Source organism: Syzygium oleosum, unplaced genomic scaffold, assembly GCF_021117445.2.
Source record: "Syzygium oleosum isolate NSW1041296 unplaced genomic scaffold, Sole_v2.1 Sole_v2.01, whole genome shotgun sequence".
NCBI lineage: Eukaryota > Viridiplantae > Streptophyta > Magnoliopsida > Myrtales > Myrtaceae > Syzygium > Syzygium oleosum.
The window spans coordinates 31616985-31636968 of record NW_026607485.1 but is presented as its reverse complement, the minus strand read 5'-3'; the positions used below and the strand labels follow the sequence as shown (position 1 = coordinate 31636968).

General features: G+C 40.4%; 1 protein-coding gene and 1 pseudogene across 1 annotated transcript; one reads left to right on the top strand and one right to left on the bottom strand.

The window, feature by feature from the left end:
- Positions 1 to 263: 263 nt before the first annotated feature.
- LOC115692549 (probable inactive receptor kinase At5g67200) lies at positions 264 to 3783 on the bottom strand. Its single transcript, XM_030619435.2, has 2 exons — positions 2283 to 3783; positions 264 to 904 (listed from the first exon to the last, which is right to left on the bottom strand). The coding sequence occupies exons 1-2, from the start codon at positions 3703 to 3705 to the stop codon at positions 348 to 350; spliced, it is 1980 nt and encodes a 659-aa protein (XP_030475295.2). The 5' UTR covers positions 3706 to 3783; the 3' UTR covers positions 264 to 347.
- Positions 3784 to 11081: 7298 nt separating this feature from the next.
- LOC115692563 (disease resistance protein RPP2B-like) lies at positions 11082 to 16018 on the top strand (annotated as a pseudogene).
- Positions 16019 to 19984: the final 3966 nt, after the last annotated feature.

The window sequence follows — 19984 nt, the reverse complement described above, 5'->3', positions numbered from 1 at the left end:
TGCAGAGTATGCCTATATCCTGAGTATAGGCTATGCAGAAAGAACCTGTAGAAGAGTATGTGCACAGTAACAGGTCCATGTCAAAGCACAAAACTCCAAATCAGGGAGAATGTTGTCTATGATATAGATCTAAATAAAAGTGACTCAAAATTAATGGAACTTTACTTATCTACCAGCACATGGGCACGGCAGAAATCTCAGCGAGTCAAAACATACCCCTTAATTCACCGGGCAATGATATCGAATATCTTTCATAACATTAATTTTTCTAACAAGCTGCTAATGCACACTCAATCCCTACTTCCCGTGTTTTCTCATCTCGAGAGATCTTGTGGACAGACAAAAACCTACTTATATCCAACAGAAGCATTATCGTCCATCATCACATTCTCCTTTATCTGCTGTATCATCTTCAAAACTTGCCGCATCACCGGCCTCTGTTCGGGGGATGTTACCCTACACACAGTAGCTACATCAACAAGCATCCCGAGTCTCTTATCCTCACTGTCTTCTTCCCTCATTGCCCTGACCCAATCCAGCATTTCACTAGGTACAAGGAAGGGATGTTGCAATGGGTGTTTACCGGTCAGGAGTTCCAGTAAAAGGACACCAAAGGAATACACATCGGATTTTGGAGTGGCTCGACCAATGGACTTTCGGGACTCAGGGGCTTTATAAGCAGCAGAATCTGGATCTTCGTTTAGAGGGCATTCGGCGAGGGCTGCAAGGCAATAATCTGTGAGACAGGCCTCAAAGTCTGTGCCGAGAAGAACGTTGGTGGATTTCAGGTTCCCATGTATAAGTCTTGATGCTTGATGAAGGTATGCGAGGCCTTGGGCTACATCTTCTGCTATTTTCAGGCACGATGTCCAGTGAAGAGGCTTTGCTCTTGCTGATCTTGAACCTGTATCACAAAGAAGATCTCCAAAGCATTAAAGAAATGGACATATATATGACCAAAGTTCTTCAGTCTGGTCTACTCGAGCTATATTCAAATGCTTGAACATGTGAGTTACTGTGCTATGATACAACGTTGACTTGCTCGATAAAAGATAAAGGTTAGTAGATTCAACATTAATTTAAGGCAAAATGCTGGTAAGCAGTCCACAAGAGCAGCCAGTTCACGGTCAGAACAGAGTAGAGATTGCCTAAGCCTCTATATCTTGAGGACTTTTTGAGGAAATTGAAAAGTATTTTACTGCCTAAAAAGACGTTAGCAGTAATAAATCAAAAAAAAAAATATAAACCAGATATTTGCCTCCAATAGCTTCCTGGTACTCAAAAGTGTCAAAGAACTCCTCCATAAGATTCCAAAAAATGTGTACTATGCTCACAAAGTAGACAGCCACCAGAAGTTAAAACACGCTTGTTCTTAGTTGAAGTCAGTCTTAAGATTGCTTTAGCAATCCTGGTGTTAATCCCAACATGAGATATAGCTCAAAGCCTCCCTGTCGGCCAGCGGGGGGGATTGCAAAGAAATAACTGGCAATGTATTAACTGAACCACATAACAAATTGACTATTGCTCTATCTTGCATACTTTAAGAGGAATCCCATTTCAATTTCAAGTTGAATTGGAAATAGCATATGGATGTCTAACCCTCGATTAAAGGATAACAGCAAATTTAACAAATCATGGACCATGAGACATTGATTACAAGTTGATTTCAATCTGTATTTTGGGTTGGCTGTCCGTATCCCCTTGCATTACATACCCTTATGTTTTATCAGTACAATTTTCACTTTATACAGCTACAATACAATAGACCACTCTTTATCAATTTAATCAATGAGCCATCAGTTTCAGTTGTTGTTGATATTACCAAACCAAAGCTCGCGCTTGAGTTGATGAAGGCAACAACACTAGTGAATGCACCTCATTATTAAACTGCATTTAATAATCTACTACGTATTTCCAGCATTTCTCAAGAAGTCAACAAGAAATGTCTCTTCTTTTTCAGAACAGTGAAGGAAAATGCATAAATGAGCTCGAAAAGGTTGCAACATGTTGCAGCATTTACTCCAAAGCATGGCCAATAATGCAAAAATAGCATCTGAGAACCACCCACTGCACGAACAAACAAACAACAGGCTCTAACCGCAAGCAGACACCAACTCATCTTCCCAAGTAGGCCCTCTGATGTTAACACCCATGAAGTCTCCCAATACAACTCATTCAATCAACCCATCAAAGAGAGACCCAAAAAAAAAAAGCCAAACTTTTTGATACTCAATGATCAAGCAATAATCAAAATGGTATTCACAAATAAGTAATGTACATACCATGAATGAGATTGTAGAGGCTGCCATTGGGTTGATAATCAAAGATCACAAGCCTCTCCCCTTTGGCCTGAAAGAAAGCCCTCATGGGCACCAAATTCGGGTGCCTCAACCAGCCCACCGAGTCCATGTGCCCCTCAAACACCTCCTCGCTCGTGCCCGCCGTCTTGCCGGCGTCGAGCCGCTTCACAGTCACGATCAGCTGGTTGTCAAGCACGGCCTTGTACGTTGTCCCGATCGTGCCTCTGCCGAGCAATTCGGCAGACGCTCTCATGAGCTGCTCCAACGTGTACAGCTGTGACTCTCCAGCACAAAACACCAGACACCCACTCCTCCGAACCCTCTGAGCCTCTTGAATCTTGCTGTTGTACTTCTCTTGCAGCTCCGTGATCAAGCTCGGAGCTGCAGGATCCACGGCTCTCGCTTGAACGGGCTCTTCGGGCTCCGCGGGCTCTTTCGGGCTCGCGTGGGTCTGGCGTTTCCGTGCCTTGCACCAGATAAAGACAATCAACAATGCGGAAACCAGCAGTATGAGCCCGAGCGTGAAGCCCAGGATCACGCCGGTTCTCTTGGGCTTCCTCGGCGACGAAGACGCCGGCGACACAACGACGCCGTTCTGCGACTGCGCGCTCTGCGCCAGCGGAGCCGGCACGGAGCCGCTACCGTTGCCGGAGGAGGAGGAGGGCCCGAAGAACGGGGCGCGCGAGGCGCACGCCTTGTTGATCACCTCGCCGCAGAGCCCCGGGTTCCCGGAGAACGACGACGGGTCGAACCGGGACAGAGTCGGGGTCGCGGGGATCGAGCCGGTGAGGTTGTTCCCGGAGACGTTGAACGCGCCGAGGAGGGTCTGGTTAAGCGGCGGCAGCGGACCGCTGAACCGGTTCCCCTCCAGCAGGAGGGTGTCGAGCCGGTCCAGCGCGGTGATCTGGGCCGGGATCGGGCCGGCGAAGCCGTTGTAGCCCAGGTCGAGGACCCGGAGGCGGCGGAGGGAGAGGAGGGAGGCCGGGAAGGGGCCGGAGAAGGCGTTGCGGCCGAGGAAGAGGGACTTGAGGTTGGCGAGGCCGGAGAGGTCGGGGACGGCGCCGGAGAGGGAGTTGTTGTGGAGGGCGAGGACGCGGAGCTGGTCGAGGCGGGAGAGGGTGCCGGCGGCGAGGGAGCCGCGGAGGCCGGAGCCCTGGAGGGCGAGGCGGACGACGCGGCCCTGGGCGCACTTCACGCCGCGCCATTGGCAGAAGTCGAAGCGCTCGTTGAGGGTGAAGAGGAGGCGGTTGTCGAGGTCGGCGCGGGACTTGAAGGAGAGGAGGGCGACGGCGTCGGAGGGGAGGAGGGAGTCGAGGGGCGGGTCGGCGGCGGCGGCGGCGGCGGCGGCGAGGAGGAGGAGGAGGGAAAGGGCGGCGGCGGCGGCGGCGGGGGTGGTCATGGGCATTGTGGGGCGAGTGTCATTTGCTTTGCTTGGGTTGTGGAGTGGAGCTTGGGGGGTATGGGGGGGACTGAGAAAGTTCACGTGAAGGTGGGGAACGTGGTGGAAAAATGTGAGTGACTTTTTTTTTGAATTCGAGCTGCTGCTGGGAAGACATTATGGGGTATTTTTGCTAGTGTTTTCAAGGTTTTTCGGTAGATTTTTTTTTTTTCAGGCTAATGACATCACAAATATTTCTATTTTTGCTCGATTTTGGGCTAATATTATAAAAAACCTCATATACTTGTGATAATTTTATCCTGAATTAATTTTTTGATCATAAAAAATTTCGAACTAATATATTTATGATAAATTTACTTCGATTTTCAATTGAGGGTACGAACTTTTGTTAGTACCTTAATTTTTCAAAACGTTGTTTAGTGCGGTGCTCTCTTCAAATGAATTGCCATTCGTATGTTTTTCGCCTGACTCAGTTCGCTTGCTCGGAAAACATGGTTTGCTTACTCAACAAAAGTTATGCCGGTTCAGTGTTGGATTCACAAAAAAGGAAATTCATTCTCTGTTTTTTTTTTTCCTTTCCTATTTTTCCTCCTCCTCCTTACTTGGTCCGCATCTATGCATCGTCCCTACCGTTCGCCACTATTGCGATCTCTATCGTCACCCTCTTAGCCATTTGTCTCCACACTGGCCGCTTGACACCACCACTGTCTATGTTCGACTCCATCTCTATCCCCAATTATTTCTCGCTCAAGCCGACCTCTAATGGAGATTGCGACCCCGAGTCGAGGGTCGCACGACCCTTCGACGCCTCAAATTCGAGGCACGACCTCGAGGTCCGAGGCGGCTGGGGCGGAGGTTGACTAACTAAAAGAGAGAGGCACTCGTGGTGGTTTAGGGCAAGCGTGTTGGTACGTACGAGAAATACAGACAGCGTACGTATAAGGTACCGAATGCATTTCCTTTTAAAGAAAGATAAGACATAAAAAAAAAGAAAAGGAGAAAGGTCTGCGTACGACAGTCCAACTGCACACCTTTTCCAGCCTTACCATCTTTTGCAGTATTTTACGCTGCTCCCGTAGCAAGAGTTCGACGTTGCCGAACGATGTGCGGGCATTGAGGTCGTTAAGAATAGTGTGATTCCGGGCATCGTTAGAAATTTGACCCGGTCGGTCCAAAACACGACGCAAACGAATTCAATCTGTTCAAGAAGCGAAGCAATTACCCGATTTGAGAGCCCGAATTCGAACGAAACTCGAACCAAATCAAGGCCTGATTGACCCAATGGTTGGTTCGAGAGGCATACGTGGTTAATGGCATCGAGATCGTTAGAAAATTCTAGTCACATCGTCGGACATTTGACCCGATCCGTCCAAAGTTCGGATGCAAATTGAGTTCGATTTGTTGAAGAAGTGGAGCAACGACCATATTTGAGAGCCCGAATCTGGGTGAAACTCAGAGCAAATCAAGGCCTGATCAATCGACCCAATGTTGGGTTTGAGAGTGATACGTGATCCAATCGCGTTGAGCAATAGTGGTTTTGACATTGAATTTTTATTCAGGTGAAATGATAAGTATGAGATTGTATCATTGTGATCATGAAAGATTGAAGTGCATGAGTATATGCTATTATTGTCACCTAACTTCTCTACTTGGTGAGTAAGTTTTCATCTAATTCAGTTGGTACCGATATACCACATGTAATTATAGCAACTTGTCATATCCTTGTTAGCTACTTCTTATACTAAAAAAGCTTGTATGGTTCTGTTTAGGGGTGTGCATGGTCTGGGTGGGCAGTTCCCACCACGGAACCGTGGACCGCTTGCTACAGGACCGGTTCCAAAAATTGGAACCAAGAATCGCCCGTCGGTTCCATGAACCCGCCCGAGAATCGGACCGCCGGTCCGGTCCGGTTCTCGGGTGGGTCCATGGAACCGGTCTCAACAAGTTTTCCTAGACAAATAAAAAAAAAATCTGTGAACCAACGTCGGATCAACAGAACAAAAGGAAAATAACATAACTTTTCATACAATTCCTATACTATGATCGATTATATTAACCATATCATCCATAAATCAAGTGGTACCCATTAATTATTGGGAAAAATGACCAAGGTATCCCAACTACACAAGAGCTTCGGACATGATAACAAATTTTCTTCTTTTTTTTTTAAATTTTTTTTGGTCAGATTTTTTTAATTAAAAATAAAATATATTATTATTATATTACCTGTCCGGTCCGGGTGGGCGGGTGGGCGGTTCCACACCGGGAACCGGCCCAAACAGTACCGGTTCCAAAAAATTGGAACCGGGAACCGGATCGGTTCCCTTGGGAACCACCGGTTCCGGTCCGATTCCGAGCGGTCCGGGCGGGTCCCGGTTCTTTTGCACACCCCTAGTTCTGTTAGCAATGAGCAACATCTCCATTTCATTAGTAATTTCTAAGACATCGAGTGAATTTCAACAACCCAGTAATTAGAAACTCCTCGTCTCGCTAGTAACTCTAAATATCGAAATAGCAAGTGTCAATATACAAAGTAATTGCACTCGGTAACTTCTTCGCAATGAGAGTAAATTAAATCTCTATATCGGAAAAGCAAGTGAGCATGTTGTTTGTTGCTAGTGTCGGCCGGAGAAAGATCGGATTGCTCTCCCCTCGGTCGGACTCCAGTGGCAAAGATGGGGGCGCAACAGTAACGAAAATGGGGTATCGGAAGAGGAGGAGAATAAACAGAGATATATGCAAGTTGAGGAAGATATTGCTTAACGAAAAAAAATGGTAGGGTCGGCGGTGGTCAGCAACAATCTCCTTTTTGGCTACTTAGGATGGAAGACGATTAGTTAGACGCGGCAAAAATGACCCTTTTAAGATTCAACCAACACGGAGAGATTATCAATACACGGGCCCATAGAGGTTAGCTCCCTTCTTTTATCTTCGAGAGCAGTAATTTTTCTATAAGTTTGGTGACTTTTTTCCCGAATAAGTAGTTTTCAAAATATTTGTAAGTGGTATATTTCCATCTAATTAGTAATTAGTAACCTTCAACTGGCAAATATGTAATTACACGAAGTGACTTTTCATTTCATTAAAAACGTTTATATAGAAAAAGGAAGTACGTATCTTTCACGATAGCTAGTAATTTCTCGGGTTGATTATTGATTTATCTTTAGGAAAAGATAATTTTCAATCCATTGGGAGTTTGCAAATTTTAAAAGTCAATACTTACTTTCCACGTTTAAAAGTAAGCTTAAACCTTTCGGTAACTAGCAATTTCTCCAAGTAATTAGTAGTTCTTAATTTACAATAGTCGGAACTTTAATTTAATTAGTAATTAGTTGGTATGGCTAATAAATTTACGTACTGGTATATCCGAAGTTGGTAACATTCACAAGTAGTAACTTTTTTGAAATGTCAGATAACCAAATATATTTATGCAGTCAGTAACTAAATTATACAACTGCAATAAGTTCTTCAATGATCCAGCAATAGCCGGTAAAAACAGCACGAATTTCATCCGTTTTTAAACTCATGACAACATAGGATCACCCATAATGGGAATGTTAACACACAACCAGAGCATGACTTTGGCTCCGATGTGGTTCTTCAATGTTTTGTTTGCCAGGACATAGTACAAACAACTGTATTTTGGGCATAGAAGTAGTTCATGTAACGTTTGGATAGACTCCCGGAGGAGAGATGCCGGAGTGGTTGCTTCATGTTGAGGAGAACTCTGTATCACGACTTTACATTGCATGGACGACAAGTTCCTAGGATTAGCTTTCTGTTTCGTATTCTCGGACTAGAGGAGGAAAAGAGGTTGTGATTGTTCAGATCCTATCACAAATGAGTGGCAAGAAGGGGAGGGAGTGCTCTATATACACCATATGATCAAGTGAATTATGATTACATGTGGCTTGCATATTCCGAATCAAGATAGTGGCGCAGAAAAGTCGACTTTGGTCAAGATGATTCGAATCATTTCCAATTTAGCCTTAGACTAAGGGGAGGAGTTTTGGCAAAGTGGGTATCCCGAATAATGTGCAAGCAATTAGAGGACGACCCAAAGGCTGTGATTCAAGATAATCAGCGACTCAACTTGATCCTGCTTTCTAGGAGGTTTGTCATGCTCAGATATCAAACAAATTCAAAGGAAGAGATTTCAAGAGAAGCAGATTTACGGAAGAAGCCACCAGAACCAGCTTTAGTCCATGAAAAACAGTCTTGCATCAAGAGCTAAGGAGGATATTGCACTTTGGGAAGATGGCCCTAGTCAAACGGATCTAGAAGAAAGTGGCCCAACCAGTGCCCAGGAAAGCCCGATGGGGCTGCAAAATACAGAACATTAATGGTTATGGGGAAAAATAGATAAAAATTCTTTGAGAGACTTCTATAATGCATTTACAACCTTAGAGTTATTATTTTATACTTCCTACATTTCCTAAAACCAAAACACTATGTTGAAAGAATGATCGAATATACTTGTGTTAACTTAATACCCAACTTATACGTGATTTTTTCTTCCCAAAGTATTTTCAAGCTTGTCCATTCAACCAAGTTACGACTTTGCAATGTGGAATAATGAAGGTGAGTTATAGCCTAGAGAAAGTTTGACCGAGAGGAGAAGTGAGAAGTAATGGGCATGAAGAAACAAAAGATTAAAACCAAGATGGGTTCACATGATGACTATTAGAAGGCATGCAATGCAAGAAGTTATTTGCAAAGAAGTTGGTGAGCAGTTGAAGTGATATGGAGGGCATCGAGGCAAAACATCATGGATCAAGTAAATGCCCGCAAAATAGAAGAACTTCGAGCAAAGTGGACACACACGGAGAATCTTCTTTTGAAGAACATTAAAGTGGACCCAAATGGAGGATCATTTACCTCAATTTCTCATTCGCTGAGAGCCACGAGACATAGATTGGCAACCTCTTGATCACTAGAGGTAGCATCGACCACGTTTTCGCTTCTTGTGGATGTCAATGCCTTATTCGTTCATTTGACGAACTTCTTGTAATTTTTCTTTACTTTCTCATCCCTTCTAGCCGTCTTGTCAAATCACTCCTTTTTTGTCCCTCTTGTCCTTGGAGGTGACAAGTCTTGGACATTTGTACCATAAATGGCTTGACTTGTTGCACTTACGACATTTGACGGTATTAATGACAAGACTTGGTTGTACTAATTTAATAAATTTTATAATTTAATTATATTTTTTAAAAAATTTATGATTCAATTGTACTTTTGCAATAAATTTTAAAAGTTCTAATGTACTTATCTGGTGATTATACATTGTATCTTGAGTTGGCATTAAGAAGTTCTCGGCAATAGCTCCTACGCATCCAAAATTGCTCTTCCTTATTTCTCGTGATGATACTAATTACTGTAGCCCTATCTCTATAAATGTCCTCGACAACTTCAAAACATTCTCAAACCATATTGTTTTCTTTATTAAAACACCCTAACATGTAGGATTGTTTCTCAACACCTGTTTGCTAGCCATCTAGTGCTTACTTGAGAAACCCATAGAGCTTTATTACAAGTATATATGGGGTTAAAGGTTTTGACTTGTAAATTATACTCCTTATATACTTTGAAAGCATATATGAGCCAATCACAACCCTCAGAACACACTGTCCTCCACTTATTAGGTGCATTTCTTAACGAACTTCACATTTTTCTCATTTTTTATGGCATGGTTCCTAACACCACTCTAAACTCCTCAACAATACTAAAGTACATCTTCAACTTGAAGACAAAATTTTTCTTATCAACCTCAGCATTGAACTCGGGATGTGTGTACTCATTTTCACTATTCATATTCAAGAAATCTACAGTATCAACTAACACATCTACATATAGACTGTTGTCTCCAACATCCATATTCCTCTCCATCAAACCATCACCCTCACTACATCTTAAATTTTTTCTATATAACTCATCAAAATCAATAATGGCAAACCTATCTTCTTCAACACCCATAGTAACCTTAACACAACTACAATCATGTATGAAATAGTTCACTTCTTCACATCTCTCATCTGGTGCAAAATGGAAGAAAAAATAAAGTCTATATATTTTCATGCAGAACCTAGACTAGAAAAAGAAAAAAAAACTATAAAAAAATTGCAACATTTTTGTACCACACTTTGATTAATGAAAGAAAACTAGTCACACAAGTGACTATGTACCCTCTTCCTCTTCCACTGATTCATCTTTTATTAGATACCCATTTGTCACAAAAATTGTGCATTATATACTTAAAATGTTTTCTGTGCTAGTTGTTCGATAATATGAATTCAGACTCTTGCATGGGCACAAAAGTGCCCCTGCTATGGTGAGGGACCTTATTCTAGATATGGTGAATTAGCTCAATGATGATTAGGCCTTCAGGGCAAGTGCATCATAAAAAACCAACATATTTTGCTGCTAAGGTGAGGGATGTTACCCTTGGCATGGTCAATGTGCTATAGCTCAAAATGCCGTAAAAAATCAACATTTAAATTCCGCGACATGCTTACGAGCTATGGCCATTAACGACCAAACATAAACTAGAATAAAAAAACAAAATGAAAGCATTAAAAAAATTGCAAAATAGGGACCGCTCCCAACATGAAGGACCCCGATGGCAGCAAATCCAAGTAAAAAAATGCACATTGGATGCGACTGATATCCATTGATTTGGACAAAAGGAAACATAATGCACCCAGAAATCTAACAAAACAAGCAAAACAATAACAAAAAAAAAATTCCTACCATTACTGTCGTCGGTTCTATCGGTGTGATATTCCACTACATGCCCATACCTTGTCGACATGCTGCTTCAACAAGCTCAATTGCTTTGTCTTAGACGAATGAAAGACCGGCTGCACAAATTTGAACGAAAGTGACCTTGGTTGAATGTGAGTGGAGATCGAAATAAATCGCGAAACCTGGGAAAAGGCGATGTAGAATTGAGGCCCTTGTGTTACACATGAGTGTTGACTAACGAAAAGGTCGGCCTTGCTCGAGCTTTGTTGCCTTCTCCGGAAAGAAACGAAGATCGGAAAGAAAAGAAGCAGAAGTGACGAAACGAAGAAAGAAGCATTTGGGGATTTTTTTTGTTTATAGGGTTTGTAATTTTTTAACCAGCTTTTTTTGGACGAAAATATCCATGTTCTGACTATCGGAAAAATCACATGCTTGCCGGTTGGCGAACATTCGGCCGGCCGGCGAGTTTAGGCTCTTATGTGAGACTAATTTAGCCACTTTGGATCATTATTTGAAACAATGTTCATGTTAAACCCTTCTTTGATAAAATGATCTTAATTCATGCGATTGAGTAAACTTGCCAAAAGTCCTAATGAAAAAATCAATAAGGTTCTTAAGTTAACTTACTATGTTTATTCAAGGGGCAACCGACAGAGTACATTATGAAAGTTCCTATTGGTTGCGACTTTGGCACAAGTATTGGGGTACAAGTTCTTGTTGAGAAGTCCTTCATATATGAAGCGGGAGGGAGTCTATGGATGCATGACTTGATTCATATGATGGGCATGGAAATTGTGAAATGGGAATGTCATGATGATCTTGGAAAACGTACGTAGTAGGCTATGGCTTTATGATGATGTTCATTATGTTCTGTCGGGGAATAGGGTAAGATATACTGGTTTAGACACTGATTTTACTCTCTTAGTCTCTGAATTCATATATTAATTGCAATGCAAATTCGACAAATATAGGGAACAAATGCAGTACAAGCCATAGCTTTGGCTTTACCCGAGCCACAAGAGATATACATAGGTCCTGATGCTTTCACAAACCTGAGAAGGTTGAGGATGCTCGTCATGATTAATGTGCATAACTCTTTCCAAGGTCCTATCTGTCTTCCTAGTGAACTAAAATGGTTTGAATGGCCCGACTGTCCTTAGATTCCCCAATTTTCCTCTGGTCAAAAGAAGTCAGTTGGACTTGACCTACAAAGAAGCAACATCCAAGTAGTGCGGGAGCAATTTAAGGTGCGCATTTAAATGAATAGTATTTACTTCCTTGTCTTTTATATATTTATAGCTATATGCATTTGAATATGAATATAGATTGATTATTGAAAACTTCGAATGCAACAATTACTCACTCTGATGGTGCTGTTAATGTGCTTACGAAATATCTGTACCTATTAAATTGTTTATGTTTGATTAAAACATTAAATACCATCTACTTGAACCGACATAAGTAGAATATCCCTGTTTAGGGGAGTATTAAACACTTTCCTATGTGAATCTCGATGTTGCTTCAAACAAAAAATATTCAAGAAAAAGGTCCGATCTCATTATCAAAATATTCCTAAATGCGGAAAATCAGAAGAACGGTGGATTTAAACATGGGTAACTATTGAGTATTGACCACCGAAAGTTGGAGAAAAATTCATTGGTGATATAAGTTAAGGATTGAATAATGACTATTCTTACTTATTTGATTGATCATTGAAGCGATAGTGAGCTAAATGCTTTCGATTCGATTTTTGTGGGTAATGGGGACATAAAAGACGCTTTTTGTACACAACTTTGTGCCTTTTTCAGTAGTTTGACTCACCGAATTATAAGCTAACTAGCTTGAACCGATAACAAAATGCATTGTTTAACTTGCTTTCCTGTAAAACTCCTTAATAAAATGCCTAAAATTCTGCTAAAAGTCTCAGCTTGTCCGTCGATTTGAGGATGGCTAGCAGAACTAAACTAAGGTGGAGACCCCATTTTTCACCATAATGTACGTCAAAAGTGGCTCATAAACTTGACATCTCTATCATAAGGGATTGTCTCTGGAATACCATCCAGGCACACAATTTCACGAAAATAATACTCAATAACATGTAAAGCATCAACGATTTTATCTTTATTGACAAGTGTAATTTCTGCACGTTTTCATAGTGGAAGTGGCCACGCTGCTCTAGTGTGTGGTGAAATTACGAATGTTATTCTTTTCTTTTTCTCTCTCTTTTGGCGAATGTACAAGGATTGCTTCCTAAACTCATATTTAAAAAGAAGGAAGAGGGAATGTTCTATATAAACCCTATGATCAAGTGAATTCTGATCACGTGGCTTGAATTATGCTCAGGTGATTATTATTAAAAATAGATGGGGACCAGATTTTGAATTGAATATTTATCTCGATTTTTTTGTCGTCCGAAATGCAATCCAAGTTTGTTTCATTATTCTTGTAGGACTTTAGAAAATTGAAGATCATTAACTTTAGTGAATGCCAATCGCTTATTTGTATGCCAAACCTCAACTATACTCCATATCTCGAGGAATTGGATCTCCATGGGTGCAAAAACTTGGAGCATTTCCCTGATGTGTTTCGGTCCAAGAATCTTGAACTTCTCAATCTTGATCATTGCTCAAAAGTGCAAAGATTCCTTGATATTCCAGCTAAAGTCCAAGGCTTGCGAAGACTTCGTTAGAAGGGACTTCAATTGAGGAACTTCCCTTATCCATAAAAAATCTCGTCTCTTTGGAGAAAATGCACTTAATGAATCGCAAGAAACTGGCAATCCTTCCATCTAGCATTTATGGGCTGCGAAATCTTGAAGAGCTAATTCTTTATGGCTGCTCAAAACTAATCAATTTTCCAAAGGAGGAGGACTCGAGTGATCCCCATACAAGGAAGGGATTTCCTAATTTAAAGAAGTTAGACCTTAGAAAATGCAATCTATCATAAGTAGAATTCCTAGAAAATTATTCCTGTTTTCCCCTCTTATTAGATTTGCATTTGTGGGGAAACAATTTTACTAACTTTCCTACATGCAAGCACCTATATAATTTTAAACGTTTGGATGTTGTGAGTTGTGAACAACTACAGGAGATCCTCAAGATTCCAAGGCAATTGCAAAGTCTGCGGGCAAATGGTTGCAAATCTATGAGTAAAATTCCCTCTGCCATATGTCACGTTGACAATATTGTCTTAAGTGAATGTGAGGAACTGGTCCGTAATGGGCTCACCATAAATGATTTGTTCAAGCTTGGGGTTAGACTCTCTCTCTCTCTGTGATTAATATGGAGTCGTGCACATGTTGGCTGCACCAATTGTTGTTATATTGCGAAAGGTTTCCTAGATCGGTGAGCTAATTTAGAAAAGCAAACATATAGAGAGTGATTCTACATGTATATGTAGTGGACGTGGCCACAGGGCAACTCAAAGGATATTCTCTCTATTTATAGAACTTTAGTTCACTGTGGAATTACAAGGATCACCACATGAAAAACTTCAACAATACTTGTTCATCCAATTACAAAATTTTCAACAATACATATCCTGTTTCCACCAATTTAAGTACAAATATCTTTGTAATGCTATTGCTAACTACAGCTAAACTCTATGAGTACCCACTTAACTCAAAACTCTCTTTTTAGGTGCCAATTTCGAAAAAAACTATCTAACAATCTACATCTTTGATAGCATTTTCGTAACAAATCTGACTTGGAAGTTCGTATACCTAGAGGAGAGATGCCTGAGTGGTTGATCCCTAATAATGAGGGTTATATATCTTTCATGGCTTCAAAGGACTTGTTTGAGAAGTTCATAGGATTGGTTTTCTGTGTTGTATTTCGAGAAAAAGAAGGAGAAGGGATGACATTGCAAGTTGCGCCATCCGTTAATGGCAATCTTAATTGCATTAGTGAACATTCCTTCGGAGTGGATTCAGATCATGTGTGGCTTCAGAGTTCCAAAACACGGTGGGGAGAAGATGCTTTTGGTCCAAATGACTGGAGTCATTTCGAGTTTATCATTAGAACGTCGGGTCGTGGAATTGTGAAAAAGTGTGGATTCCGACTAATATGCGAGCCACTATAGAAAGATTTGGAGGTTTTGCTTCAACATAATCGGTTGTTGGATCGAGCTTCACTCCATGAGGTTCGGCATGACGATAGTCAAACGAGCACAATGGAAGAAAGTTTAGATGAAAGAGAAGATTTACTAGATAGTATAACTAGCATAGGGGAAAATAGTTCAAGTAATTCAGTCCTCAAAGGGGCGAACATGGCTGACTTCTCACTTCGGATCTCTCTCTCTCTCTCTGATTGATACATAGTCTATGTTGGGTGCACTGTGTGTTTGTATAATGCAAAAGTTGAAAATGCTAGATAAACAAACTAATATAGGGTGATTCTGCACCAATATGTAATAGCGGTGGCTGGAGCATGAAGATAATCATACAAACACCAAAGACGACAGCTCAAATGAAATAGAAGATCTACAAGATAGTCAAACAAGCTCCGAGGAAGATAGTTCAAGCAAATTAGTCCACGAAGGATTGAACATGGCTGACTTCTCAATTGAGGTCTCTCTCTCTCTCTTCATGCGTGTGCATGTGTGTGTTGATACGGAGTGTATGTTGAGGGCGCATTGTGTTTGTATAATGCAAAAGCTGAAAATTCTAGACAAACGGACAAATCTAATATGAAGTGATTCTGCAAGTACATTTAATAGGGGTGGCTACAACACCTGCAAGGGAATGATTTGTTTTGCATGAGCATTGTATCTGAGGTAAGAAAGGATCAATGAATCTAATAATTATAGAACACTAGCTTAGGTTGAATTACAAGGAATATGCTCAAATCAAGCTCTTCTATTTGAACTAATTACAAATTTAGGTACTTCTAACAATTCATTCATTCAACATAAGTATCAATATTCTCTAATTCCTCTTGGTTATTGAAATGTTCGCCCTGCAGGAGAGATGCCAGAGGAGTTCGTCCCTGTTGAAGACAATACCATATCTTTCACAGCTTCACAAGACTTTTATGACAAGTTCCTAGGATTGGCTCTCTATGTTGTTTTCAATGTAGAAGATGGAAAAAAAGAAATATCTTTCGACATCGTGCCGCTTGTTAACGGCGAAAGGCGGAATGTGCTATTAGGAACTCTCTATTCATTTGACTTGGATCACATGTGAATTCAGTATCTCAAATCAAATGTGTTGTGGGGACTATTGAAGGGCGGAATAGATTTTGGTCAATTTGACAAGAGATATTTACAATTTAGCCTTCAACTTAAAGTATCAGGTGGAACCGTGAAAAACTTGGGATATGTGATAAGATGCAGGCAACTGGAGGATGATCTGAAGGTTGTGCTTGAAGACAATCAATTAGTGAATTTAGCTTCACGCTGTGAGGATTCTCCTGAATTAGAAGATTTAGAGATAGACCACTTTTGGAAACATCTTTCAAGAGAATACTTATGCAAATGTCACATGCACGTGGAGGAACTGGAAGCTAGTGATAGCGAAACAGATCAAACGGGGAACGGGGAGCGGGGAGCGGAGAGCGTAGTAGTGAAACAGATTAAATGAACAATTTTACGGCGGTCTAGTTTTTATGGGGAGTCTAGAAGGGAACTACTTCTCTCTTATTATTATTATGGAGCTTTAACCATACGGGCTTTTCATTATCATGCAACTTCATTTGATTTAAAAGTGAAATCGCAACCAGACTGGTCATGAGTCCAAGAGAAATCGTTGTACATGAATATTTAAACTCAAGTGCAAATTCATGGCGAGTATTTGTTTTTCATGTTTCCTTGTCAATTGGATCATGATCTCCTTGAATAATTGTCATATTCTGCACAACAGGCTCAGTTACTTGTCATTTACATATCATTTACTGATTCACGGCAAGTTTTCATGTTTGGACGAGTCTGATTGGTACCCCGTGTTAATTCTCAAGTGTCTTACCATGTCCGTGTTGATTCTCAAGTTTCAACAATAGTTTTAAGCAGCTAAAATCTTGTATGCCGAAAGACAATTTCCTATAGTTTCTTAAACTTTAGCTGAATCAGCGATGTCATACCTGAATCTCTCTAGTGATTAATGATTGATGAGGCAGAGAGCGAGGGTGACAGAGTCGCTTGGACTGCTCTTTCAGTCCCAAATTCCACGAGGGTAAGAATGAGCAAAATCATCCATCACTTTGACTGATGGCTTAGCCGTAGCGCGAGAGTTTAGAGCTTCCAAAGCCATTGACAACTGCTGGAACAAGATTATCTTCTACAGCCAGGGCTTGTCCCTTCTCTCTTTCGCCTGAAGAAACCCGACTCCATGACCTCCACTTGGTGCTTGTGATTTTGCCTACTAGTTTTGTGAAATTAGTTTTGGTGTTTCTCTATTATATAAGACGCCTGGTCAATTTAGATGGATAGTTTTATTCCATTGTCACACAATTTCGTGTAAAATTTTCTGAGAGGATCGCCGCTGTCCATCGGTGTAATGCTGGAATAAAACCGGCATACTGCTGTCGTGTCTTGTTGACTGTTATGGATGAGAACTGTTCATATTTTGTTTGGGAGGCGAGTCTATTTTTAACCTCACCCTGTTGGCAGGTATCCTTTAGCATCTGTTTGTTTTTCTTCTCAAACCTATGAAGTTGTTCGTTTTTATATTGATTCAGTCGATTCCTATGTTGTTTCTAAACAGATTGCATTGGATAGGTGCAAAGTCTTGTGTACCCTGTTATCTCAAAGCTCTATTGCCTCCCACTTTCTTTAACATTAATTAGACATAGCACTTTACATGGTTTTCACTGCGAAGTGTCTCGATTTACAGCAAACAGTTTCAAGCGGCTAAAATCTTGTAAACGGAAAGACGACTTACTATAGCTAAAGCAGGGAAGTCGTGCACCAATCTATCTAGTCAATGTAGTCATTGACGATTGATAGGCAGAGAGCGAGGGTGAAAAAGAGTCCCTTGGACTGCTGTGTTCGGTCCAAATAACCAAGTGTTTGAACTTACCGAAGAAGAATCAATTCATGCGGACTTCTTCATGAACTGATCAACCCTTCTGCTTTTCTGTAACTCCTACATAGATTCTTGCTTCCTTCATGAAGTGAAGTGCGTATCCACAGGAAGGCAATGAAGGAAACTCTTCTTCCTCTTTACAAAAAGAGGAACTTTGGGCTGCATTTGATTGGATTTAGAGTGATGGAAAGAGCCTGGATTGCTTGGAAGGGAAACACTTCATTACTAATAAGTAGGGCCTTGCATGTTCATTATCAGATGGGGGCTTATTTTTGTTTTAAAGGCGGGCTTGGTATAAGAGCCCGATATGCATCCACAGCCCAAAGCAGTGAAATCCAGGTTAGATTTGCAACCAATTTGACCCTTTTCGCGTAAGTAAAAAAGGACGTAAGATAAGGGGATTATCCAGGGATTTTTCTCCTAATAATGTATCATAATCAGAGGGAGATTTCGTCCCTTGTCCACTCTTTTCAGTATTTGACGTACCACAGAAATTAAATTAGGAATATCGAATCTATATCCAAGAAAGTTTTAACTTTTGGAATCAGAGTATGCATTTTTATTTGATACAATGTGGTTAGTAATGTTGGTAAATTAGTTTAAGGTACGGAAAGAGAGGGATATGAACCCTCGATCAACAAAAGCCTACATAGCAATTCCAATGCTACACCTTGAACCACTCGGCCATCTCTCCTACATAACCAGGCCTATGAATCAGACCCAAACCCATGAGAGTCCACGTCAACCTGTATTTGGACCGAGTCCGAGAGTTCAGCCCTGAATCCCTATTTTCGGAATTAAAAATATGTATTAAAAATTAATAAAAAATTCAAAAAATTTAAAATTCAGAAAATAGCTTAGTGATAGGTCTTGACCTAGTTGTGTGACTTTAGTACTAGATTTAACTTAGTTTTATTTAGTTAATGTAATCTTTAGTTTATGGAGTTTAGTGATTTCTCGATACGTTTAGTCTTAGTAGATTAATATGTATGTATGTATGTATGTATGTATGTATGTATGTGTGTGTGTGTCTATATATATATATATATATATATATATATATATATATATATATATATATATTCTTTGCCCAACAAGTATTGGGTTTTCATTTTCACACTTCTATTTTGAGCTTTTGAATACTTGGGTGTTTAGTTCTCGCATTTTTAATGCATTGATTGTTCTTTTCCTTTTTAGCATGGTTAGGGTAAGCCTTAGACTATTAACTTAATTAAGTCCCCAAACTTAGTTAATCTCTACTAGTGTAGGAAGTGAGACAAACTCTCATGTCTCGCTTGGTTTCTAGCCGAGCCAAAAAGGCTAATGGCGACTCCCGTCTCACGTAAAATCATTAGGAATTAATTGAAACTTAAATGAATATGTCACGTGAGGTAAGGGCTTGGGAGAGCCATTACCTCTAAACCTTTTTTTCTCTCCATCAACAGAGAAAGGGTTGCGACAATATTTTTATGTTTGTAACCCCTTTCCTTTTGTGCATCAATCTATTTAAGAAGACTTGAATAGACTTTAATTTAATGCTCACAAGATTCCTGTCCTAGTACATAATAATGAGACTTTATATAGATTTTCCCCGATACATATGATTTGATTTATGTGTTTGGTATTATTGAGTAATTTATTGCTTGCGCACTTGTGTATGGCCATATAGATTTGCATATTTGGGGCATAAAATATGGAAGATTGCATGAAAGATGTTTAAAAAAAAAGAAAAAGGTACCGATAACAAGCTTTAGATGAATCTAACATAATCAAGTCCTATACCATGAATCTCTAGTTCACAGAAGTAAGTCGGGCTCCTGCGTCTTACTTGGCTCCTAATCGATCCATGATAGTTTAATGGCGACTCCTATAATTCAATATTCAATAAGAAAATCAATTTGCGATCAGTAGGGCTTTGGAGTGCCTGTGCTAAGGGAAGGCGTTACCTCAAGCTCCCAAGAGGCGTTATGCATGCCTGCTTGGCAATTCGTCAAACTCACTCAGGTTTCACCAGTCGTGACATAGCCGAAGTCAACAAGTTCTGCCAATGAAAGCCAAAATATAAGGATCCTTGAATTAGCGGATTTAAACCTTCTGAGGCTTTTTGGGAGCTTAAATAGAGAGTGTGGCGATTGAACTTCCATATCAATCCATCCGAGTTTTCCTCTTCTTCACGCATTTCAATATTGGTTTCATAATAGATTAATTTCATATTTACCAACAACGTACGGTTCGACCCAATTTGAGGCTTTAGCTATACAAATCTATTAAGTGAATTGCTAACACCTAAACCGCAAGCAAACTTGTTATTCTTTAACAAATCTACAATTCAATAGATATCTATCGATTAAACGATTCGTTTTTTTTTTAATCATATTGCCTATTAAAGTGATGTAACTTTGTCATATTTTGACGTACATGTTGTACTTTGGTTGTTACGGAATACTTTAAATCATTTTGGCACTCTTTAATGCAATGACAACTGAAATGAGATACAACTATTTGTGATTCATATTTGAATGTAAT